We start from the raw sequence: 26064 nt of genomic DNA on the forward strand, positions 1-26064 counted from the left end.
AACTAGGAGGGCACGGCCTGAAGTGGACATGGGACAGTCATCCCTGAGGGGGTCACGTGAGCTGTTTAATAGTGAGTCAGGTGGGCTGCGTGAGCAGGGTACCAACTGGATCTGCCTAAAAGTCACTAAGAACTATTTAGACTGTCCCAGGGGAGCTATGGGATAGAGGGGTAGCGGTGGGGAAGAGAACAGAAGAGATCTAGGGTCTGGGAAGGAGAGTATGGAGATTGTTCAGGCGACAGAGAGCTGGGGAGTGTATAGATGGTGCAGCTGAGCTGAACTGCGGAGCCCTTAAAACCTTGTGCTCCCCCAAGCAATTGCATTAGTGCCTGGCTCCACTGAGCATGCGTGGTGGGCTGTCCAGCCTGGCAGTGCATGGGCGCATGCGTGTTTCCGTCCTCAGAGCCATAGGTAGCATGGGCCCTTCTCCCACCATAGCTGCGGGCATAACGGGGTGATGTGGTGCGCTCCTGTGTCCAGGAGGCGGAGTGCCTGAAGAGGAGCGGGTGGGAAGCGTGAGTGTGCCAGGCATTCCACACGGGAGCCAGCCAACGTAGTTTCGGTGCTTTGTATAGTCTCCCAGAACTGGGGTGGACACCAAGAACTCCCACTTTCCTCTGGAGTGGTAAGGTCATGTGACCTGGCTTTCAGCCATTTTTAAACCCACCCAGTTGTCCTATGGTTCCCTAGAGTCTCACACCAAAAGCAAGGACACAGGAGCACCGGGCTTTGAAATTGGATTTAATGCATCATACAGAAGGAAAACTACACTGAAATATTTAAGACAAACACTTTCTCTAGCCACTATCCACTGGACGGTCCCCCTTGGTCCCCCCCAAAAAAATCAAAACTAAGTCTCGAGACGCGTCAGCAGCTCCCCATCCCGGGTCCAACCTTCCAACATCCTCCCACGTTTCTTACAAAATCGAACTCAATCCATCCAAGAAGAAAAATCAAACCAACGAAAGAACCTGAAGACAGTTACGTCGCCAGCCGTGCAGTAATGCAAATCGGCACCGCGTAACCAATATATAAAGGCGTGCGCCTCGCAGGGCTCGCGTTGTTCATCAATAAAAGAATATAAAAATCTTGTTCAACCCAGTGTAATGTGTATTAAAATAGATTTGTATCCTACAGCACAGTTTCTCCCGGAGTCGTGAGAAATGACAAGAGGGAAAGCAGCTGGTGGCGGGATCCCAGCCAGCCTTCCCGCTCTGCACGTGTGTCTGCGTGCACAGGTGTGCGGCTGTGGCCCTGGCGCATGCACGCTTGCGTGCTCACTGCAATTCGGCACCGTGTGATATGCTTGGGGGGTGGGGGGAGCCCTGCAGCTCCTGGTCACATATGAATTGTGCTGTGTCCCTCGGGACGGGGTGAGGCTTGCCAAGTGGGCTGCATGGCTCACAGAGGTGCAGGAGCCCCCAGGGTACCTGGGAGTCTACACTCCCTGCAAAGAAGGAGACAGCTTTGAGGAGAGCATTGAGGGCTCTGGAGTCTCCAAAGGCCAGGGCCCCACGTGCACCCTCTCTGCCTTCCCCCCGGGTCTCTAAGCCCCTTCTTGGGTACTCCATCAGATCCCTCTCTGGAGAGGTTAACAATTCCTGTATCGGAGCAGAGACTATCAGATGCAGAGGAAGGCAGGCAGGGGCGCAGTTCACATTACGGATCATACAACAACAACAACAACAACAACAACAACAAAAAAATGCTATACAAAAAGTGTGAAGCTCTTTTTTGGCATAGTGTCTTTAACTGGCAAGTAGTAGGCAGGAAGCCTGGCGGCTCCTACAAAGGAGAGTGCTCTAAAGGTTTCTGGTTGTGAGTTGAAACCTGTCAGGTGCCTCCCCTGCTGGGTGTCTGCTCCCCCCAGCCCAGAACTCCATGAGGAGAATTCCAGAGGTTGGCAATGGGAAGTGGTGGGCAGCAATGAGAGCCTAAGCTCGGAAAGGAAGAGGCAGAGGCCCGGCCGGGCAGCCCATGCAGCGGTGGGTGACCCCAGGAGAAGCTGGCCTGTTACTTGTCCAGTTAAACGACTGATTTTCAACATGGTAATACTGATGGATCAGGGGCCAGCAGGGCGCAGGGAGCCCTAGGGCCACTGGAGAACTACCTAGGTTTGCTACCCTCTCTTGTCCCAGAGGCTCACCGCGCCCAGCCCACTAGCCAGCTACCTGTTGTCAGCTTGCCTGCTCACGAGCCACGTGTGGCCCTGTCTGCTCACTCTCTGAAGTCTAAAGTCTTCCTCTCTTGAGGGGGACAATGAGAGAACCCAGGAGAGAGCTGGCCACGAAAGCTGAAGACCAGGGAGGCTTGACAGCCAAGGACGAGGGCCTCCTATGCCTGGGACTGAGACACCTTTACCTGGTCTCCAGGTGTCCCTTGTAACTGGCAGAGGGATCCACCTCAGGCTGGTTCTGGCTCTAGGACACTCATCTCTCCTCATCACTCTGTCTAGTTTATTTTTGTCTAAAATTCATAGAGTTTATGAATTAAGGCCGACAGATCCTCCAGGTCTTGAGGGCAAGGTCCCAGTAACTTTCCATGAGTGTTATACAGGTCCCTGGGGTGTCAGTTGTGGTTCTGGGGGTGCTGGAGGGCAGTGCGCATGGTGGTGGTGGTGGTGGAAGGCTTGGTCCAGGGCCCGGCCAGAAGCGGGGTGGGGCTGGTGGTAGCCATAGCGACCTGAAGCATCTGCTCACCCTGGATCAGTCTGAGGAGAGCCCGGATGCGGTCCAGCGATGACTGTGTGCCCCGTTGGCGGGCCAGAAGGCTTGTCTTCAGCTCCAAGCATCTCTGTCAAGGGCAGAAATGTTGGAGGCGGTGTCAGCATTGAGTTCTACAGCATCCTGGGCCAGCCACCTTGATGAGCCCACCTTCTCTCACAAACCTTTCCATGACACCCCTCCCCATCCCCTGGGCAGAGCATGAAACAGGCCAAGGGCCTTACAAAAAAATACACGGCTGGAGTGGCAAGGCTGCTGTCAGGGGTGACTGTCCCTGTAGAGCTGGACTGGCAGCAACCACAGGAGCCCACAGGCTTGCTAGCACGCTCTCTTCTTCTGCCTGCTCCCTAGCCTCTCTGTGTGTCACACAGAGATGGCACTGCAGTGGGACTGAGGCCTAAGTCAGATGACCGTGACACTAGGTCAAAGGGTGCCAGTGAAATACTGACTTCCTTGGGACACCCTTCAAACTAGAATACGAGTAATCGGGGACTCGTATGGGGCATGTGATGGCCATGCTCGGTGGCCAACTTGACCACATCTGGATTTAACTGAAGTGGGAAGACCCACTTCTAATCCTGATCTTAGAAGTGGAAAGACACACTGTTAATCCAGATCTTCTACGGTGGGAAGATCCACCTTTAATCTGGGCCACACCTTCTGCTGGCCTAGAAGTTGGTTCTAGAGTGGAGAGCGCTCCTGAGAGGAACCACAACAAACATTCCATCGAACCAGAAGCTTGAACTCCCCTCCCCCACCCCCCAGCCACTGAGAGCTTCTGACGCCCTGTAAGCCAACAGTCTAAGAAAGGATTAACAGTGTCAGGAGGGTGATTGGTCCAGACTACCATGGGGAAGCTGGATTGCCTCTCCACAATGGCGGTAAGAAGGGTTAGGTCCAGGGTGCTGAAGATCCTTTAGGGTGTCTCTTAGTACTACTGTATCCTGTGACTAAAGTCCATGGGAAACTACAACTGCCTAAGCCAAGCGGGATGACAAAGGACACAGACCCATCAGGAATGAAGGTGGGGGTTGCTCCTCCAGGAAGAGAGCCAAGACCTGCTGAGGTGCTGGCAGGGGGTGGAGGAAATACAGAATGGGTAGAGGAAGGTAGTTATCAACACCAGCTAAGGTCATGCCACTAGCTACGGAAATGACGGTTATAATTTACATGGGTGTTTCTGTCATATTTTGATAAGAATACATTTGTAAGGCTGGGTGATGGTGGCATAGGCCTTTAATCCCAGTACCTGGGAGGCAGAGGCAGGCAGATTTTTGAGATTGAGGCCAGCCTGCCTGGTCTACAGAGTGAGTTTTAGGACAGCCAAGGCTATATAGAGAAACCCTGTTTCAACAAAACCAACCAAATCCAACAAGAGGAATGCATTTGTACAGATACTTGTGTTTTCTTCAATTTCCTTATCCTGTAATGTAGCCTCACTTAAGAGAATATCAGTGATTATCATATGTAAAAATACTAAAAGAATGTCCCTGAAGGGACATTGATACCAATTCCAAGTTTATAATGTGTTTGTGGTTGTATGAAGAATAGCGATATCATGTTAGGCAGAATTATGACATGGCTAAATATATAATGCATTTGCAATTGTACGTTCTAGCATAATGTTCTAGTTCTTGTTTTCGTTTGGAAATTAAACATGACCATAAGGAGCTATGACTGTGCATCAAGTTGACAAGGGGTGGACTTGTGATGGCAAGTCTTCATTGTCTACTTGACTACATCTGGAATTGGCTAAAACCCAAGTGGCTGGGTACACCTGTGAGGAGTTTGTTTTGTTTGTTTTTCTTAATTAAATCATTTGAAGAGGAAAGATACACCTTTAATCTGGGCCTCGTCTTCTGCTGGCAGCCTACCTATAAAAAGGACATGGAAGAAGGAAGCTTACTCTCTTTGCCGTTTGTTCTCACTAACAAGCCCATTCCTTCACTGGCATGAGAATCTACTTCTTCAGGATTCTAGCATATACTGAAGACCTGCTGAGACACCCAACCTTGTGGGTTGAACAGTTACTGGATTCTTGGGCCTTCCATGGGTAGACAAACATTGTTGGACAAGCTGGACCGCAGCATGACAGCATGTAAGCCACTCTAATAAATTCCATATTCATTTTATCTGTTTTGTTCCTCTAGAGCAGTGGTTCTTAACCCATGGGTTGTCATGCTTTGGGTTTGAATGACCTTTCACAGGGGTCACCTAGGACTATGAGAAATAGCAGATATTTACATTACAATTCGTATCAGTAGCAACATTACAGTTATGAAGAAGCAATGAAAATAATTTTATGGTTGGGAGTCACCACGACACAAGGAACTGTATCAAAGGGGCCCAGCATTAGGAAGGTTGAGGACCACTCGTGTAGAGAATCCTAACAGGCCAAAAAGACACTGTATCCAGAGAGCTTCTCTAAGCCTGAGATCCCAGAGCCTTGGGCAGTTGAGACAGAAAGTGAATTCAAGACTTGCCTGGCAACTTAGTGAGACCTCATCCCAAATTTACTAAGACACCATGCAATGCTGGGGGTGGTGTCCTGGGGAGATGGCTCAGTGGGTAAGAGCGTTTGCATGCCCTGTGATCACCTGAGCTGGAATCCCCAGCATACATATAAAAGCTGATTATGACCATGTATGGTATGGCTGAAGCCTCAGTGTTGGGAGTCAGAAACAGATGGGTCCTGGGAATTCAAAAGCTCAACAGACAAGCCAAACCTGCAGATGTCAAGTTCAGTGATAAACCCTATATGTAGGGAATAAGCACAGTGCAATGGGGGAAGACAGCCTCCTCTGGCCTGAACCTGTGTGCTCACTAGTATGTGTACCAGCACGTGCGTTCATACCTCTAGCTCCCTCCCTCTCCCTCCATGCCTGGGATATAAAGTGTTTGCCTAACATGCCCTTGGCTCAATCCCTAGCACCACTAAAATAAATAAAATATAATAAAACAGACAAACAGCTTCTCCCAAAACTGCTGTTAAGACTTCCATCCCTGCTACTGTCAGCACTATCTGCCTTACCGTCACTGCTACCGTCACCGCCACCGTCACCATGACAACCAACATTATCACCACCACCATCATCACCATCATCATGACCGTTATGACCACCCACCATCATCTTCATTTTGTCTATCATCAGGCTACAGAGGACTGTGCTCTTGTTATAGAGGAGGAGGCTGAGGTTCAGAAAGGCAGGACCTTGCCAAAGTCCCATAGAGGAGGCTTGGTAAGTATTCATGGACCTCATCAGAGCCGTACCCTCAACCTATGGGTACCGGTGAGATTGGGTTCAGTGAGTGGGTAATGAGGCAGCCTGTGCTCACCTTCACAGCTGAGGCCAGCTGCCGGTCCCGCTCCTCCAGCTGCTGGTGCTCAGACTGCAGCTCGCTGCCACGCTGCAACAGCTTCTGCTTCTCCTCTTCTTTTACTGGGAAAGAGAGGCCAGACCCGCCGGGTGGCAGCTGAGCAAGCAGGCGGGCTAGAAACGCTCTGCTCGGGACCGGTCTCGGCCGTCTTTCTTTACCAGTGCTCATATGAATGTGGGGGTCCTTTCCCACTCCCAGGGACACCTTACCTGTCTTGTGGGTGACATAGGAATGTACAATGGCTAGCATCCCAGTCCAGGGCACACCCTCGTCTTTCTTTAAGGCCTGTGGGGCAGATGGGGCAATGAGAAAGAACACAGATTCTAGAACTTTCTGAGACTGTATCCCAGCTATGTACCCCCAGGAAGGCACGCTCTCAGATTCCCACAGAATTCCCACAGGGAAGCCACAGATTCCCAACTGAGATCAGGGGACAGAAGCCATTATCAGTCAGCCTGGTTCACTGGCTCTGCCCAGTGAGACACTTCCTTTTGGGTCTCTCTCCTTTGCAGAAGCCAGGGATGGGTGCCCAAGATCCCTGTGGGTCCCTGCTCCACCCATGGTGGGGATCACCCAGAATACTGTCTCAAGTGTGCAGGGCAGAGGTGTGAGCCCTTCTGCCCACACCTTCCGCTGGCACTTGGGGCAGACCCACACGCCCTTGGGTGCCGTCTTAAGCGGTGGGTCCAGGCAGCTGAGGTGGTAGGCCCCTGAACAGGTGCCGCAGGGCTGCAGGCTGGCTCCTCGCTTGCAGGCAGCACAGAATTCGTCATGGGTGATTTCACCCTGCAAGAGAAGGGAGGGTGCGAAGCGGTTCAGCCAGGTCCGTGCAGCTTGAGGGAGCAGGGGGGAGAGGCTCCTCCTCAGGGTGATAATGTCAAAGCATGCTGGGTAACAATGGGAGGTGTGCGTCCTGACGGGTAGGGTCCCAGAGCACTCCTGCACACCCTGACTGGGCCCTGAGCACGGGAGTCTCCTCCCAAGGAGTAGGGCAGTGCAGCAGGGACACTGTCTCAGGGAGGGGGTGTGGCCAGACGCAAGCCACACCTTTAGTCCTGCTCTACTGCTTACTTGTCTAGCAGGGACCCAGTCACTCAGGAGAGACACACCTGCTTCCATATCCAGGATGGAGATAAGGACAGCTGTCCCTTGGACACTGGATAGAACAGGACAGAGCACAGCAGGTGGACCCCACCCTAATGCTGAGCAGTGCAGTAAGGGTCAGGGCCCTTTCTGTCCCTCCCAGAGGCCTCAGCACAAGCTTAGGGACCGTGCTCCCCAGCCCATCAGTAGGCTGCACCAAGAAGAGCTCTGTGATGACCTACAACCCCTGTCCAGCCACCCACAAGGGTCCTTGTCACTGTAAGACTATCGGCAGAGCTTCTGACTTGAGCGCCAAAGAGATGGGAAGGGATGGCCCTTGTCACAAGTGTCTTGACACCAGAGGTGTCCCCAAAGGAGGCCTCTAAGTCTTCCCATCTGTATTCCCTATCCAGCGCAAAGACTCAGGAAGGATGAGGGACTTGCCCAGGGCCACACAGGGAGTGGGAATGGCAGGTGGAGCCAGGACCACAATTCCCGCCTCGTGCTTCAAAGCCAAGGTCCCTCCAGGACTGTGGACTCATGGAAAAGGGGGAAATCTCCCACCACCTTGGATCCCTTGCCTGGACAGTCTGGGTACTGAGAGTTTCAATCAATTGCCAGGCCCAAGGGTACCCGTGTTTACCACTGCAGGATGACCTTGGAAAGCAACGTAGCCATCCAAAGCAAGCAGCAAGCAGTCCCCTGGGCATGTGCACACGTGGGCTGAGGTTCATTTGGAATTGGATTAGAAATCGTGGAAGGGCTGTTGAGACAGTTCAGGACACAAAGGTGCCTGGTGCTGAGGTTGAGATCCATCCCTCTGACTCACACAATGAGAGGAGGGACCTGAGCCCCTCACATTGTCCCCTGGCCTCTACACTTGCAAAGGCAGGGTAAAGATCAGGTGGTACAGTGTGAACACCCTCAGGACCCGGCAGCAGAGCCCCAGCACCCTTAGGACCAGGTAGGAGGCAGTTCTCTGCAACAATGCAGGGTTCAGCCTGGCACGCAGGCTTGTTGCTGCGCAAGTTCTGAATACCAAGGGAAGCCTAGAGCAATGGCAGATGTCCCTGTCCCACACCCTTCATATGAAGATGGGGGTCACATACCTTCCAGCAGGGGTCCTCATTGGCTAGCACAGGGAGGAAGGGTGGAGAAGATGTTAGTGGGGAGGAGAGGAGCACGGGTTATGGCTGGTGTCCCCCCAGGTCCTTGCCCTGGAGCATGATGGGAGTGTCACAAGGCCCAGTGACACCCGAGTTCTCAGAGCCACTGTGTGATGGGGGATGACTCTCTGCCTTAGTCCTGGTCAGGACCTCCCTGGGAACAGGCATCTAAAGTCACAAGGATCGTGGGTGGCACAGTGAGGTGCCTCAGAGACAAAACTAGAATTCAGAGGACCCCTTGGAGTAACCTGTTTCCAGCTCCTTTTGGCTGTGGACCCTTGGCATTTTAGGCTGTGAACTCAAGCCACACACAGTAAGAACCACAAGTAAGGTTCTTCTTCCAGGTTCCTAGTCAAACCATCTTCAGTGATGCTATTCCTGGGGCAGGAACTGTCACCAACTTAGAGCAGGTATCACAGGCCTGTTGTACAGATCAGCAGTTCAAAGGCTAGGGAGCGACGAAGTCTTTATGTAGTCTCAGGCTGGCCTGAAACTGACTGCAATCTTCCTGCCTCAGCTTTCTGAGTATCACAATAATGGAGGGTGGGGGCAAGAGGCTCCCATCCCTGGAGGAGAGTTGGCACAGGAGAAAGAACCCAACTGAAAGCTGGGGTGTATATCCCTGCCTATCAGAGCTGGGCCCAGGACCCGGTACTTCTAGATCAGCTGATGTTGTCCAACTGTCCACAGTCAGTATGGGAGGGTTGAGGTGAATCCCAGCCCTGCTTGGAAGTGAGTGCCTACTCTCTCCAGAGCTGTCCAGGAGCAGGCAGCGCGACTGAACAGGCTGCACAGGGCTCCTGTTCACGCTGCAGATGGAGGGGCAGGAAGCAGGGGCATTCTCTACACGTCCTCACGCCCTGTCAGCTCAGCCCTTTGGTGGATGGCCCTCCCACAGGGGCCTTTGGCCTGGTTCTCAGATCTGGACCCTGGTGCACAGCAGAACCCTATGTGACTCTAGTGGACAGTGTGTTCCTAGTGCCATTTCGGTATCTGATGGGATGGAGACCGTCCCAGCACATCTCCTCCCTCCCCAGGATCCCTGAGGGTGGAGGCTACACGAAGCTCCTGTACAGCTTTCCTGAACAGAGGAAAGCCCGGGGTTAGGGAGCAGTATGGGTCTATCTATGGAAGCCTCGGCTTTAGCTGGCACTTACCTCGTGCTGTGAGGAACAAGGGGTTGTGGAGATAACTGGAGGCCAGCCGCTTCCTCTGTAAGGACAAAGCAGAACCTGAGAATCACTCGTATGGACCCTTATTTCACTATAATGCCCAGCCCAGGACTCTCCTAGGACAGCCCCAACATCAGACTCTGGAGACTGGGCAGACACTCTGTGTAGAAGACACGGGGGAAAAACAGATACCAAGGGCCCAGGGGCAGAGGGGAAGTCTATAAAGACTGGGTTCCACTGAGGCCCAGGAACTCCGGATCCTGAGCTGTCTTGGGCAGGAAAGTCCCCAAGCGTGATAGGTTAGGGACAAAGCTAGCCCCGCCCTCCCACCAGCCCTCTGATATTTCTTTGGTTGTACAGTCAAGTGGGGAAATGGAGGCACATGAACTGGACCCTTCGAATTTCACCTTCTGGCATGGGGCCCAAGTCTCGCGGTTGCAAAGGCTTCCCTAAACCCCAGGGGAGCAGAAGCCTTAGTTTTAGACCTCACAGGCCATATCCTCAAGACCTTGATGGTTCCAAGTGGTTCTGGCTCTTGCAGAAAGATTGTTCTAGAATCAGCTTTGAAGCTCTCTTTCTCAATGGAGCCAAGTTGCATTCAAGGGCAAGGAAGGGACCTGCAAAGGGCTGCTCTTGGCTTGCTTGCATGCTTGTCCAAGGCTCAAGGGTCACAGGGTTTTGAGCTGACTGAGTGGCCAAGGAGGTTCCTTGGCTCTGGCTGCAGCTACAGAGCTCACTGAGTAGGTTCTACACCCAGAGTACTGGGGAAAGTTTAACATAACCACGGGGCTGAAGCCCTGGTGACAGAATACGTGTTCTTGGTTGGAGGCTAAAGATAATGTGAAGTTCTTCCTTTATTTATTTATAAGTCAGAGTCTCATGTAGCCCAGGCTAGCCTTGAACTCTCTGTGTAACCAAGGATGACCCTGACACTGATCCTCCCACTTCCAAAATGCTGGGCTTACAGGTGTATGTCGCTATGTCTGGTTTATGTAGCGGTCAGGCTCGAACTCAGGACTTCATGGATACCAGACAAGCACTCTACCAGCTAAGCTATGCCCTCAGCCATTGATATTCATGTGAAAGGTTCCCATGCATGGGGCCAGGAATTGCTCACTAGACCCAGGAGAAGAGAAGAGGATGTGTAAGAATGTGCATCTTCTAGGAACAGGATGGGGAGGGTTAGACAGAGCCAGGGGCAGATAGTGGGTGGAGCTCAGAGAACCACTTCACTCCCTAGACAGGGCACTGCAGACCTGGAGCTGAACATTGCTCCCTGCAAGGGTGCTCCCCTCCCTCCCTGCTAATCAAGTTCATAAGACAATGATTTGGGACCCACATCCTAGAGAAGGGAAAGAGGCCTGCAGAGCAAGCTCAGCAGTTAGGAGGGCTGGCTGGTCTTCCAGAGGTCCCAGGATTGGGTCTCTGCTTGCTGCCCTCCAGCTGCCCTCAGGGGCTGAGAGCGCACAGGCCTGAGAAGTTTCAGTCTGTCAGAGCAGAGAAAGCCCACAGGAGCCTCCCAGGTGAAGAGCAAGCCACGGTGGGCTCTGAGAAGCAGCAGCCTGGGTCGCTGAGTTGTTAGAGTTCCTATGAGGAACCCAGTGCTACCTGTGGCCAGCAGGTGTGTTCGATACTCAGAGCGGTCTCAGAAAGGACTCCACCAGACAGCTTGCGGTTTGGGACAGGGTCTTACTATGTAACCCAGGCTCACCTGGAACTCAGACTCCAGTCTCAGCTCCCTGACTACTGTGTTATAGGTCTGTACACTCAGTGAGAGTTCACACCTCGTTTCAATGGAATGCTTCTGGCTAGAAAGGATGGGCAAGAAGGCAGGAAGAGAGCTGGGGGTGAGGGTTGGGGGAGTGTCTTCTGGGTCCATCAATTATTCATCATAGAAGGGGGAGGGGCTCTGAGGCTCGGCACTGCTCCTCCCCAACCCACGTGGTGGCAGCCGGAGAGTCCCACCTCGGTCTCCAAGAAGCCGCTATAGGCAGGGTTGGCCGTGCTCCTCCTCTTCCGCTCCTGCCGCTTGCTCTGGATCTCTGGAAAGGCAGACACAGCAGTCTCAGGCTCCGTGCCCAGGTCAGAGCCTCTAGGAACTGCTTATAGCACAATTCTGGTGGCTTTAGGATGAGGAGACAGGGACACTCTCCTCAGCATAAGGCCCTGTGATATCATATATTGGAAGGCTTAGTCATCAGGAAGCAGAACTGTTTGAAGGGATTAGAAGGATCAGGAGGTGTGGCCTTGTGGAAAGAAGTGTGTCACTCTGGGTGGGTTTGAGGGTTTTTTGTTTTTGTTTTTTTTTTTTTTTGTTGTTGTTGTTGTTGTTTTTGGGTTTTGGTTTTTTTGAGACAGGGTTTCTCTGTGTAGCCCTGACTGTCCTGGAACTCACTCTGTAGACCAGGCTGGCCTCGAACTCAGAAATCCGCCTGCCTCTGCCTCCCAGAGTGCTGGGATTACAGGCGTGTGCCACCACCGCCCGGCTGGTTTGAGGTTTTAAAAGTCCATGCCAGGCCCTGGCTCTTTCTGTCTCTGCTTACAGATTAGGATGAAGCTCTTAGCTACTTCTCTAGCACCATGTCTGCCTGCCGCCATGCTCCCCACCATGATGATAACAGACTGACCTTCTGAAACTGTGAGCCAGCCCCAATGAAAAGAGTTGCCTCGGTCATGGTGTCTCGTCACTGCAGTGGTAGAGTGACTCAGACAAGCCCCTCTCTGTGTCTTGGGACCCCTGGATGGCAGCAGCCAAGTGAGGTGCTGGTTCTTCTGAGCTGGCAGAGCTTTGGCTGAGCCTGTGCACACCGACCCGCCTCCTTCCCCTCGCCTCTCTTTTGCACATTTCCACTTGCTCGGCCTCCCACCCCTCTCCCCCATGGGGCTGGCTAGAGAGCTCTTTCCTCACTTCTGTCAGTTTCCTTCTGACCACTGCCAGGGTCACTCCATGTTCTTCCTGTGTGGCACCACAGGGTCCAAGTAAGGACTGTGGGATCCCAGATCATGGAGAGAGGTTTCCAAAGTGAGGGTCAATTGCATATTAGGAAAAGCACTATTCCCTTACTCCCCCAACAACCCAACAAGCATAAGAGTATGGCTTCCCTTATGTCAGAGATGAGAAAAGGGGCAGAGTGGACCAAACACCAAAGAAGTAAAGAAACTTCAGCTCTTGTGGGTTAGTGAATGGCAAGACTACACAATGACCTCTGCTACTACGCTGGGCGGCCTCTAGGGTGGGAACAGGTCCCTACACAGGAACGTGACAGTGCAATGTGCAGTCGTGGGATATGGAAAACAGAACATTTCTCTGGCTGGTCTTGAATGACTGTGCCCCCATTAGCTGTGGCTGGGTTCCTAGGAGCTTCACATCTGAATAGGGCACCATATGACCCAAGGCACTCTAAAGACTGCTGCTTCTGTCTGGGACCCCACAAAGCCCTACCCACCAAACTCTCCCCCATCTTTACCTTCTAGGTGTTCCGTTGTGACCAGGCCTAGAGCTACCATGAAGGCGATTTTCTGAGAAGAAAAGAGATAAAAAGGCTAAGTTAGCATAGCCATTGACCCTCATCCTAGTCAGCCGCAGAGTGATACCCTGGGGATGCCCAGTCATGAAGCCACTACACCAGACACTCATGTTGTTCCTGGGAAACTTGGGGAACTCCGATACCCGGAGACTGTCCAAGGTCAATGTAGGGGACTCCTGGGAGTAATGGGGGGGGTCTGTGATGAGACTGGACAAACACAATCCTCAAATACACTTTAAAAACCGACAGTAAAGGGCTGGCAAGATGGTTTCGACCCTGGGCAGCTGGTATTCAGGTGCACTTGAGCTGGGTGAGCTCGGCCTTCAGGAGGCTCTGGCCTCGAGCACAGGAAACACAGATAGACAGATGGGCACCACTTGCTGAACCATTCTGACCTTGGAGTGGGCTCTGCAGTGCGCATGTTCAGCACACAGACGTCTGAGTAAACAACAAGAGAAGGAGGAGTAATGGCCACATAGAAAATGGAGCCCGGCAAGGTGTACACTTTCCTGGCCCTAGAGAAAGCCAGGACCCATGCTGAGTCTGTTATACAAAGCAGCAGTGTCCACAGAAATCCTGTACACACCCTCTTGACTGTTAAGCCACCTCTGTATGGCTTGTAATCTTCAATGTGACAGAAATTGATTATAAATCATTGTTTTATGATGTTGTCTAGGGACTGATGACAGGAGAAACACCTGTGGACATTCAGTCCAGATGTAACCATCGTGGCCTGACTCTCCAGCACAGAGGATGCACAGGAAGTGCCCAAGGTGACTGAGGATCTCTGATACAGTCAGCATCACAACAGGACACGGCCACACTTCAATAACAGGATTGTGCTGTGCTTGGCATGCAGCAAATCCAAGCACTGCCTTCCGAACTCTCTAGAATCTTTTCTCCCTCTGTCTCCTCTTTTAATATTTTTGACTCCAGGTTGGCTGCATCTGTAGACAATAATCTGAGGATACAGAGGGCTGAAAACAGTTGCCGTATTGGGTAGCAGACTGATATGGGAGCTCCCTAGCAGCCACAGTGAGGAAGAGCAGTAACACAGGCCCCACCCAGCTCTATTGGATTTCTGGAATGTCTTGGAAGTGTAAGGACTTTGTTAAAAGACATGAGCCAGGCTTACAGCCTCATGGGAGTTAAGTAAAAGGGGCTTCTTACACCTGTAACCCTTTTTGTAGAGAGTTTGGGACCTGCGAGTGAGGAAGTCAGAGGCAGCCCCAGGAACAGTGGCCGACCTCTGCAGCAGTGTTCTGGCTCCGGCACAGTGGCTGGCCTCTGAAGTACCTACCATCCTGGGAAGCTCGGCTGCAGCCCACCCTGCCCCAACTCAGCTGACAGAGAAGGTGGCATCTTCAGTTCCCAGCTCTGCCACCAGGACATGTCCTGGCTCCAGTGGAGACTACTAATGACCTGTATACACACAGCAGGTTCCCTGCAGAGCTGGGTACACAGGTTGCTTGCTGTTAAGACACATCCAACTATGTAGGGCACCTCCTGCAGTGAGCACAGGCTGGGTACCCACCATTCTGTACCCACACCCCTCACAACTGCCACTAACCCCCCCCCCCAAAGTGTCCAGGTATCGTTCTGAGTTGTCCCTGCTGCTATATCTCCTGGGCTGTTTGAATACTCTTCTGGCTGGTTGGTCAGATCTGTAGGCCTCATCACCAGCTGTTCATGTTTTTTTTATAAAAACTGATGTCCATGTCTAGCTTCATACTGCAGGCCTGTAATCCTGCTGCTAGGGAGGGTGGGGCAGAAATAAAGCCAGTTGAAGTCCTTCCTGGGCTACAGAGAGAGTTCGAGTCCAGTCTTGGCAATTTAGTGAGATCAAAAATTAAAGAAAGTCAGGGCTGGATAACAGCTCAGAGGTGGCATGAGATTTTATCCTGAGTACCATAAAAAACTAGAACCCATGCCCTGCAATGTCCTGGGGTCCCATTTGGGCCAGAGAAGTACCTGGGGTGGGGGCTCCTGCTAAGTGTCCTGGGATTGGTACACAGCCTCTTGTAGCAGGCTTATGCTGCCCAACTCTCAAACTTCAACAAGGGTTTCTACACCAGGATGTGTTTTGACTGTTCTGTTTAAGCCATTATGAGTATTTACACTAATTATGCAGTTAGATATAATTACACTAATTGTAAAAATGCACAATAATTGACTAAGATGCACTCTGAGAGAACAAGGCGATGTCACTCCGAGAAAGTTCCCTGAATATGGAGAATACAGAACACCTCAAAGCAGGATGCACAGGTGCAGGAGAGCGCTGCAGGCAGCAAGCCAGCGGGGTCCTACCATGTAAACATGTGGAGCTTAGACATTGCTTCTGGCTGAAACCAATGGGATGCAGAGGCTGGGAACACAGAGATGTGGCCCACACAGCAGCTTCATGTTCTAGGCAATCCAGTGCTGGTGTGTGTGTGTGTGTGTGTGTGTGTGTGTGTGTGTGTGTGTTTTATTTGGGGGTGTGGTAGGCAGGGTCTCATGGGACCCAGGCTAGATTCCAACCTTCTATGTAGCTAAGGATAACCTTGAATGAATCCTCCTGCCTCTACGTCCTGTGTTAGCCTTAAAGGTGGACACCACCACATCGAGTTTATGCAGTGCTGTGGATTTGGGGCACCCAGTCCCCAGAGCTTTGTGCATGCTAGGCAAAGCAACTACCAACTTCAGTATCTCCTCCCCCAAACCCCATGGTCTACCGCACCCGTGCAAGAGCAATAATTAAATCACTCTTGTCCAGATTTACCCCCATTATCTAAGGAGTAAATCCCCACCCTGCCGCCTGCTTTTAGGTCTTCTACCATCTGTCTGTTCAGGGCTAACCCTCTACTCTTAATCTATGTGCTGTCCAGAGTCCAGCTGTCCTCTCTGGGAGTGCCCAGTCCTTTCCCACTTAGTGCCCATGCTCACACAGTACCTTCAACCAGCCCTGCCCATCCCCCCTGCCTCTAGTCTTCTGCATTCCTTTGACCTCCGTCCATTATACCCCACGTATGCAAAGCCATACACCGACACGCATGCATCACCCAGCCACAGATATACATGCACATTCCCCATGCATCCCCCACGTAATCTCCCTCTGCCTTTCTCCCGTAGCTTGCAGCTCGCTGGAAGTTCCTTAGCCCCCATTTGGCAGCCTCTGTAGCCTCTTAGTCTCTGTCCTCAGAAGGGAGCATTTAAGGCAAAGGCCAATCTGCCCATCCCGAGTCCCCTGCTCACAGCACTGAGAACAGTGAGGAGCAGACGAGTGTGAACACAGAGGGAGAACAGCCACAGAAAGCAAGTGACACCTTTGGGACCACAGGTCATTGTCATCACTGGGACGATGGGGGCCTAGGGGCTTAGGGAAGACTGCAGGTGTGTGAGTGGGTGGAGCTGGGCACATGGTAGGGACCATGCTGACTGGACTCCTGTGGGATGGATGAGGAGTCACCGGGCGCATTAGAGTCTGAGTGAGGAGAGGTATATGGAGAAAACTTCGGCAGAGCAGGGATGTTCTGAGCAAGGCGGGGCTGAGAGGAGGGTCCCAGCACAGGACAAATACCGAGGGCAGCCAGGCCTGTGAGAGGAGCTGCTGTCAGCTGCTGTCCCACCCCATGACTGCAGGTGACTGAAACTCAGCCGTTAGAATGGACTCATTTATCCCTTTTCCTCTAGGGCAGCGGTTCTCAACCTGAGGGTTTTCAGTCCTTAGGGGGGACTGAATGATCCTTTCACAGGGATCCCTTAAGACTATCAGAAAACACATTTATATTACAATTCATAACAGTAGTAAGATTATAGCTATGAAGTAGCAGTGGAAACAGTTTTATGGTTGGCGGTGGGTCACCACAACCTGAGGAACTATATTAAAGGGTCACAGAGTTAGGAAGGTCAAGAACCACTGCTCTAGAGAATGGGAGGAGGTGTCATGTGCAAGTTCTAGAAAGTTCTTAGGGCATCTAAACTCTACAGTACTATTAGTCTTGCTCTGTACCCCTCAAGCTTCCAGGACTGAATACAGACAGGAAGAGGAGGCAGGGGCTTCATGCTGCCAAAGATAGAGCCCATCTCTTTCTGGGCTTAGTCTTGAGAGAAACAAGGCCAACAGGCAGAGAGGTCCCTTGAAACTAGACAATGTCCCTGATCTACTGGTTTGTCTACAACTCAGAACCCTCTATCAACCCAGAGGATCAAGGCCCTCCTACTCCTGTTTGTAGATGAATCACTATTCATGACACACATCGCTGACATTCATCTAGCAGCACGGCACTAGAATCCACGCTGACCATGGCCCTACCCTGCCTACACAGCCTGGAGAATGAAGAGTGCACATTCAGATCACTGGGCGAGCCCTACTCTGGCAGTTCCCACTGGGCGGAGCTATATCCAGGCGAGATCTTCCCAATGAGGCTGCCCCAGACTGGCACAGAGCCTTGTCTTAATGCCAAGAAGGACCCAGGCCTTCCCGAAGGTCACACTACCTCAGGATTCTCCTTGCTGGGGGGCTGATCTTCCTTGGTGGCCTGAGCTCCCTGAGATGGCTCCTTGGGTGGCTCAGGCTCTGCTGAACTCTCTGGCTGTGTCTTCACTTGTGGCTGAATGATGATGACCTGGAAGACACAGGGAAGATAAGAAGTCCAGGGGAGTAGCTAAGAATCAGGTAGGTCCTGAAAGGTGTGTCACAGAGGAACCAGGTGATTTGTTCTGTGTCTAGGGCCTTGCCTCCCAATAATCCTACCTCCCACCCTCCTCACAAGAGCATCTGTGTGAGAGATGGCCAGGGTTGCAAAGCAAGGAGGCCTGGCTGTGGCCTCTTACCACTTCCTGGCTATTGTGGCCTCAGAGGGGCTAGCTACTCTGTACCTCAGCCTCAGGGAACTCACTGGCAAAAACCTTGGCCATGCCAGCCTCCAGGGGGAGCTAACTCTTTACTCTCAGCTCAAGTGCAGACATGGAGAGCTTGGGAACACTCAGTCACCTCCCCTGACAGAGAAGATCAGATTGGGAGGCAGAGGGAATAGGATAAGTTAGGTTTGCCTGGGGAAAAGGAAAGACATCAGCTATAAGCAAGAGAGTAGTCTGGCAGAGGGAACCAAGGAAAGGATTTTTAAAGGGAAAACGGGTGCTACCATGTCTCCCCAAATGCCTCAAACAGGGCAATCTTCAGACAGCTCTAGAGGGCATGGGGAGATGATTTTAGTTTTAGCATTAAACCTAAATTCCTCACAAGGTATCAAGGAGTTTTTTGTTCTCATTTTTATTCCCATGCAGGAAACTGGAGCATAAAGAGCTCTTAACTACCTGACTCTACCAGCAGAGATGAAGCATTACTACTAGACTCTCTTGCAGCTACCTAGTTCAGCCACACATTAGCAGTTCATTACTCTCATATTGATGAATAGCAGCTCTCTTAGGCACACTTGTTTTATCCCATACCCATTCACCCATGCTTAGTCATTCATTCACAGATTCACTTAGTTGATCACTATTCATTCATGCTAACATCCATTCATTCACCTCTCTTCATTCCCACAGATTGCATGCTCAAGTTCCATTTACACATTCATCTGCTCACACTTCCTGCTCATTCACACTGGCTCATCCTGTTGGCTGTTGGTTCACAATCCCTCCACACACTCACCTGAGTCTTGCCCCTTCATTCTTTGGTTTTGTGGCTATCCTATCACCCAGCTACCCCTCTGCCTAAGCCTCAGTTCCCACTGGACAAGACTTTTGGTGCACACTCACCTTTTTGTCAGCACTGATGAGGAGGGGCTGCACTTTGATGCCGTCGCTGGCCACGGGCACGGTGGTGCTGGGGGTGATGGTGGCAGCATTGCTGGGGGAGGTGGAGATGATGGCATAGGCCACCCCGGCACTGCTCAGGGGTGAGGTGATGGCGGTGGGCTCGGTGAGGGCCTGGGTCTGGCTGCTGGGTGTTGGCACATGGTTGACGGTGTTGTTGGCAGTGGGGAGGGCTGGGCTGGGGTTCTTGATGCTGACCACAGTGGCCTTTTGGAATGTTGGGGGCTGCTTGGGTGGCCGGTCCCTGCCCGGGGTGACAGGGAGGCTGTCTGGAATCAGAGTCTTTGGCCTAACCTGGGAGGAAGGGACCAGTGTGTGGTCAGACAGACAGACACAAGTTGTTGATGAAGGCACGGTAGTGGGCAAGCGTCAAGTGGACAGGCTGAGTCCTACATTAGAGAGGAAAGGACAGCACCCTCTCTGATCCTGCTCTGGGTCTCCAAACAGTCATGACCTTGACCCCAGGGCTCAGGCTATTCCAACTACCATCTCTCTTGATTGGCTGTACACTGACTAACTGACCCTCTACCCACCCATCCTTGGGCTCAAAAGAAGCTGCTCCAGGCCACAGTCCCTTCTGACTCAAATGAGAGCAAACCGTGGGGGAGATCACATCAAGTCCACACACGAAGCCCACGTCACAGGTGCTGAGAGCACTGCCCTTGGGAAAGACCAAGTGAGCCACAGGGGTCCCTTGACAAACAGAGCGGTAGATCTTGGTCATCTCGGCCACAAGCACTAATCACTCTAAAGAGCTCACGCACATGGAGGTGAAACGCAGGCTGCAGGCAGTCACCACACAGTGGAGAACATGGCTCCAGTCAGCTTGTGTGGTCAATCCTGGATCTTAGGGAATGTAGGTGGCCTTGGAGACCCTGCTTAAGGTCTTCACCTGTGCACTAGGCATGATGGAACCCACTCGTGATCACAAGAAGGTGATGTGATGCATAGCTGGCTATCACCAGCTTCCATGGAGGGAAACCGAGCCAAGAGAGGCTTCCCTGAAGAGAACCATAGTACAACTTGTGTCACTGTCATTAGGGAAGAAGAACCAAGACTGCTGAAGCTGGGTGTTGGCTTTTCTGCTCTCCCTTGCTCTACGCTAGTGACACTGAGGAGACCCTGCTGGACCCTGGCTCTTGGGAAAGTCACCAAGACCTTAGTGTGCTGCAATCAGCAGGCATCGTGTCTAGGAGATCTTTCATAGCCTGACACAAGGCAGCCCTTGATTCACAAGCCTTGCTCTAGTGGGCCCTGAGTAAACCAAACCAGTCCTCCCCACCTTGGGAGCCATACCGTAGCTGGGTAACGTATCTAGCCTGGCTTAGGTAAGTATGCTGTCTTATCTTTGTCAGGTATCAGCACCAGTCCCCAGACACTAGGCATAGTACCACACATCCCGATGAGGGATGAGGAAAGGGTTCTATTCCTGCCACCCCTCAGCTGCGGATGGTTAGTGCTGGGGCTGTTCTGTCTCTGAGGAGGACCAGTCAGGGGAGATGACTTCCTTAGGGATGCTGGGGGGCAGGGATGATGATGATGATGGCTCCCCTTGGCCACCTGCATTGTCACACTGGTCAGATGACATTGTTATAGCCATGAGGCTCATGCTAGACACTGAGCACAGCTTAGCCAGGCTCAAACACAAGCTGTCCATCCCAAGGAAATAGGTGGGAACCTCAGAACCTTCAGTGTTTTCCACAGCCTCATGGAGACCCTGGTCAGCAGGTCCCTGTGGAACAGCCTCAACCTGCCATGTTCCTTTCTCCAGGTCTGCTTCCACCCCTGAGAGCTTCCTAGGCCAGCAGGATGGGCCCAGATGTGTGCTCGCCCCTAAAAGCCAGCGAACTCAGGGCAGGGGCAGACTTTGGGGAGGCGAGGAGACGGCAAGGGCTCAATGAGAGACAAGAAGCCAGGAGCTGTATGAGAGGAGAAGGCTGGGCAGGCAGAGCAGAGGAAGTGAAGAGTGAACACGGGGGCCAGGGGCCTGGCTGTTGCCTGCCTGTGGGGATGGGAGCGGCACAGACTGCTGGGAGATGGAGAACAAGGGTAGAGTTGCCTAGGGAGCAATTACCCCAAAGGAAACAACACAGGCCTTAGCTGAGCCCCTCCCTTGCTGGAAAGCCTCGTGGAGCTGTCCACTGCCAACAGTCAAGGAGCATAATGTGGCCTCATATCTGAAGCCAGGATCCCCATCGACCGCTGCAGCTCTCCGTCTGCTCTCACCTCTCCCTCAGAGAGAAAACTCTGGCCTTCTCAGGGCCTCCACACCTTCCTCCGAGGGCTCACCCTCAACTTTGGTCTACAATAATCCCCACTCTAGGAGACCCTTGTGGATATCAGCATTGGACAGGCCATCCCAGAGTTCCTGTCAGCCCTTCACACCTCCTTGACAGATCCTTGAGACTCTGACCCTCTTTGGAACAGGTGGACACTTGGGGGTGGCATTAGTTCATGGACAGGGTCCGGGACCAGCTACTTGCCTTTATCCTTGAGCTAGGGACATCTTAGTTCAGCCCCATAGCTCCAAGACAGACAGTTGCTGTCCTCCTCTCTGCATCCAGTGGCTTCTAGTCAGGTATGCCACACAGAGCAGGAGCTCACCAAAGCTGAGCCATTGAAAGTAAAGGTGCTAGGCAACAATTCCCGGGGTCTGTCTGCTACATCCTGGGTGCATGCATAAGTTCTCTCCGTGACCGTCAAAGCCAATAGACACAGCAGAGCGCCATCTGGTCCTCTGATGGAGGAGCCTTCCATCCAGGACGTAAAGGGGCTGGGTGACTTGGCCAGGATGTGGAGTCCATCTGAGGAATCTAGGCTGGCACTAAGGGCCTGCACTCTGCATCTGTACCACTTACCAGGAAAGACGTAGAATTCCTCAGACCCTCTGACTCAACCTCAAGATCTACACCGAGTGTGGCCAGCACAGAAAAGTGTCGAGAGGCAGTTTGCCCGGCAGTATCTGCTCTGGTTGATGCCGGGCAAACTGCCTGGCAACAGACTTACTGCGTTACAAAAATTCCTGGCTGTGACCCACTCAAGGATTTCACAGTTTCTCGCTGTTTGAAAAACCAGATTCCTCCCTGTGAAAACTCTGAACCAAATGTTTCCCTTAATGAATGGACGGAGGGGATGAAGGAGGGACCCAGGGCAGTGCTGAGGGGCTGGGGACAGACAGATGCTTACCTGAGGTAGCACTGCTGCTCCTTGCCCGGCCAACCTCTGCAGGGAGCTGACCTGAGGACCTGTGACAGGCACTGCAGTGGTGGATCCCAAAGCCTGAAAGACAGAATGTGGAACAGTCAGACTCCATCACCCAACCTGGGACCATGGTCTCAGAAATGGCAAAATCCACTCTGGCTCTACATATGCCACTGGAAACCAGAGAGAGAGAGAAAGAAAGAGAGAGAGAGAGAGAGAGAGAGAGAAGCCTTACCTAAAACACAGTCAGCCTTACTGTATCCTGTGAAGTTTCTATACAGTGAACAAAAGGCGCATGTGTGTGCACATGCCCTCAGCAAATATACTCCTGACTGGCCTTGAACTTGCCTTAGCTGAGCTTGATTCTGAACTTTGGGCCTCTCTGCCTCCATTTGCCAAGTGCTAGAATTGTTAATCACAGGAGTGGTACATGCCTCTAACCCCAGGACTCAAGATACAGAGGCAGGAGGATCTCTGTGAGTTCAAGGCCAGCCTCGTCTACACAGGGAGTGCAGAGCTACACAGAGAGACCCTATCTAAACAAAACAAAAAAATGAAACCAAAAAACCAGCGTGTGGGGGCACACGCCTCTAATCTCAGCACTGGGGAGGCAAATAAAGGTAGCCCTGTGGCTCCTTGGCGCCAGCAAGACTCAACAAAAGAGCAAGTTCCAGGTCCCAGTGAGAGAGACACTGTCTCAAAAACCAGGGCAGAGGTTCACACACACACACACACACACACACACACACACACACACACACACACCACACACCACACACAAGCTCTGAGGACTGTTTGCCTGTCACTGAGGGCTCTGCACCACTGTAGCATCACACACACACACACACACACACACACACACACACACAAGCTCTGAGGACTTGTTTGCCTGTCACTGAGGGCTCTGCACCACTGTAGCAGGTAGAAGCTGTCTTCTCCCAGTCAGACTACTAGTTGATGTAACTGAGGCATCTTGCTCAGACCCATGGGGGTGGGAGCCAGGCAAGGGTGGTCATTCCATTAACATGCATCCAGAAGATTCCTGGGAACCAGAGGCCTACCCGGAGAAAGCTGCCCACACTCCAGCAGGCTCTGCCATGCCAAGGCCTACGCCTCACTCCACTATGTCCTAGTGTTTCCCATGAGTGGCTGTGTGAGGCCTGGGCCCTGAAGCTCTTGGGACTGAGCCAAGGATCTACTTCTCTCCCAGGGCCTCTCTTCTGACAAGGATGCCTGTGGTGTTGCCCATGAGGGACAGAGTACCCTTCCATGTGTGTCTCTCTGAGCCCATCATATGCTTGATGTGGTCAGCTGCTCTGGCTTTTATGCTGGGCGTGAGGAGTCTCAGAGCCCATCTCTGGGGCCACTTCTCTTAGACTCCACCTTGGTACACTATTTCCATGTCGATCCGTCAGCTCTGGGTGTCTCTTTGACTGCCCCTGTCCTGTAAGCACTCACACCTCATACTTTATTCAGAAAGCCTTCATTTCTGCTTCAGCCCTCTTTCCTGACTGTGACAGGGGCAACTTTTGACCGTCACCTTGGTGATTTACACTCAGGAAAGAGGAGGGATGGGAAGCCGAGAGAGTAAGGGAAGGCCGAGGTTTGCCCAAGACTTGCCCGAGACCCAGAGCTTCCAGAGAGACAATGACAGGGACAACTGTGTTTCCATTCTGTGTTTGATTTTAAGTTACCAAGAGACATAAACAGCTGTTATTGGGGTGGGGGTGGGGGTGCTGCAGACCATGGGAGGTTTGCATAACGTGGCCTACTGGATGCTTCCATCACGATCCCGACTGGTTTCACCCAACCTCACAGCTGGGTGCTCATTGCCTGGATTGGGGTGCCTGGTCTGTTCTTTAGAGAATACTAAGCAGAAGGTGCCTTTAAGCATGTACAGTGTGCCCTGAGTCAGGCTTTTGTGGGGACAGGTTCTGTACTGTCCTGAGAGACCATGGCCCGAAGCACCAGAGTCCTCAGGCTAAGCCCACAGTCTCCATGCTTCTGTAGACAGTCAGTAGTAAACACTTTGCTAACAGGGTGCCCGTCTGTATCACGTGGCTTGGCGGGAGTCCTCTCAGAACATCCCTGTCATCTCTCACAGATCACCCGCCCTCTGCCAATGCTGCACAGACTGTGGGCGCACTCTCCTCGGCCTGGAAGCCCACACAGGCATCCATCCTTCCGCGGCCTCATAAAGCGCTCATTAATAAGCGGGAAGGCATTTTGTCTGCGAAGAGCTGACCTCTCTGCTCCGTGCCGGAATTTATCGATACAACAGTAGCAGTCGCTTCAGAGGTTGGATCACTGAGAACCGCACTTCTGTCAAGATAAATGAGCTGCTGATGACGACATTTATAGCTCCGAGCATTTTAATAGGGGGAAAAGAGGCCATAAAAGTCAAAGATAACTTTCCTGTATTAGCTCAGCCCTACAGGCAGTCTGGGAGAGGGTGAGGAGAAACCGGCGCGTGGACAGGAGGCAGGGTCAGGCCCTTCGATCTTCAGGACAGATGCTCGTGTGGCTTTGGAAAAACTTGTCTTTGGTGAATGTTTCCAAGTGTCATGGAGACTCACCTCAGGAGCTTTGGCAGACACGAACAAGGAAGCACAGGTGCACTGCAGCACCAGTGACACGGGGCCACTTAGTGTTTCTTGCTGATGTCCCCAATGGCCACAGAAGGAATCTTGACACTTGGGCCATGAAGACTAAATGGAGTGGCTCTGGGGTGGGCACTGCACAGCCTTGGGGGGAGGGGACAGTAGGACGTGTGTGTGAGAAACATCATCCCAGGACCAAATAGGACAGAGGGCAGCCTGGACTCAGCCCATCCTGGCGACCCCCTTTGGAAAGGTCTCTGTGTGAAAGGCTGGGTCCCAGGGTGTTGTCGTCTTGGGGTGGGGGTTGCTGTGGACCTGCAGAAGGTGGGGCTCAGCAGGCGGTCCTTAGAGTTGGGGACATAGCCTAATGCGACTGTGGGACCCTTTCTTTCCTTCTTCCACCTGTGCTTTTGTTCCTGGCTCTAGGGTGTGTACTTTGCTCTGTGATGTGTCCCGAGTGATCTCAGTGACCCAAAGCTGTGTTGGACCTGACCGTCCAGAGCCATGGGCTAGATGACCCCATCCTCTTACAAGTTCTCTTGGGTCCCTCACGAGAGCGGCACGAAGCTCAGAGACACACCCTCTGGTTGGAAAGCTGCATCTGCCCTGCCTTCTCACCTCTAAGTCTACCCGTCTGCCCCCAACGCAAATAAGGCATGTTAGGGCCCCACTGCAGCCTACCGGCGGGTCAGAGTCCCTCTGGCCTGAGGTTCTTCAGTACCTCCTCCTAAATCCCAAGGCTTCCTCCTAAATCCAGGCTGGGGACAGAGCTGGAGCCAGTCTGCTAAGCCAAAGCCAGCATGAGCCCTCTGGAGGAAAGGGCTTCCATCCCACCTGCCTCTGTCCCACTGATGCGGCTGACAGGGCCAGCGTGGCTCTCATCTCTGTGGCCATCAACACCCTCTTTGCACCCTCCACACACTTCTGCACTTTCTCACCTCTCATGGTTTCTATGCAGCCCCTCTCCAAGCCCCAAACCAGTGCAGCTCTTAATGACAACACACAAAACCCTCTCTCTCTTTGATTCTGGTGGACGAGAGGGTCCCTGTGAGGGTGGAGGATTGACCAAATGCGCTGTGCATGGGGATCCTCCCCCAGCCTCTCCAAGATCTTCTCTTCTCTCTTCCCTCCAAACTCCAAGGGACGAACATTACTTTAAGTGGTACAGGGGATGTCAGAAGCCACACTGGCAAGGCCATCACGCAAGAAGCTTTGTGATAGTAGCCGGAAGAGGTCACCATAGCAACGGCCACCACAACATCCAGACTGGACAGGGAATACCGGAGCCAAGGAACGTCTGCTGTGTGAGTGGCCTTGAGCCACTCCAGGGACACGTGGCATGATGTCCTGTTCATGATTTGCAAATGCTGAGTTCCATGATTCCACACAAGGGATCAACAGCAACGACTGCT

The 26064-nt window shown here is 52.5% G+C and overlaps 1 protein-coding gene across 1 annotated transcript in view; it reads right to left on the reverse strand.

The window, feature by feature from the left end:
- Positions 1-729: 729 nt before the first annotated feature.
- Positions 730-26064, reverse strand: part of Phf21b (PHD finger protein 21B) — a 71297-nt gene continuing 45962 nt past the window's right edge. The window contains exons 3-13 of the mRNA XM_052160200.1: positions 22038-22130; positions 18795-19145; positions 17528-17656; positions 12990-13041; positions 11488-11564; positions 9508-9562; positions 8294-8316; positions 6729-6887; positions 6311-6386; positions 6060-6163; positions 730-2793 (exon numbers count right to left, since the gene is read on the reverse strand). Of these exons, the coding sequence (XP_052016160.1) occupies positions 2569-2793; positions 6060-6163; positions 6311-6386; positions 6729-6887; positions 8294-8316; positions 9508-9562; positions 11488-11564; positions 12990-13041; positions 17528-17656; positions 18795-19145; positions 22038-22130 (1344 nt within the window). The 3' untranslated portion in view covers positions 730-2568. The remainder of the gene's footprint in view (positions 2794-6059; positions 6164-6310; positions 6387-6728; positions 6888-8293; positions 8317-9507; positions 9563-11487; positions 11565-12989; positions 13042-17527; positions 17657-18794; positions 19146-22037; positions 22131-26064) is intronic.

The sequence above is a fragment of the Apodemus sylvaticus genome, chromosome 17 (genome assembly GCF_947179515.1).
Source record: "Apodemus sylvaticus chromosome 17, mApoSyl1.1, whole genome shotgun sequence".
NCBI lineage: Eukaryota > Metazoa > Chordata > Mammalia > Rodentia > Muridae > Apodemus > Apodemus sylvaticus.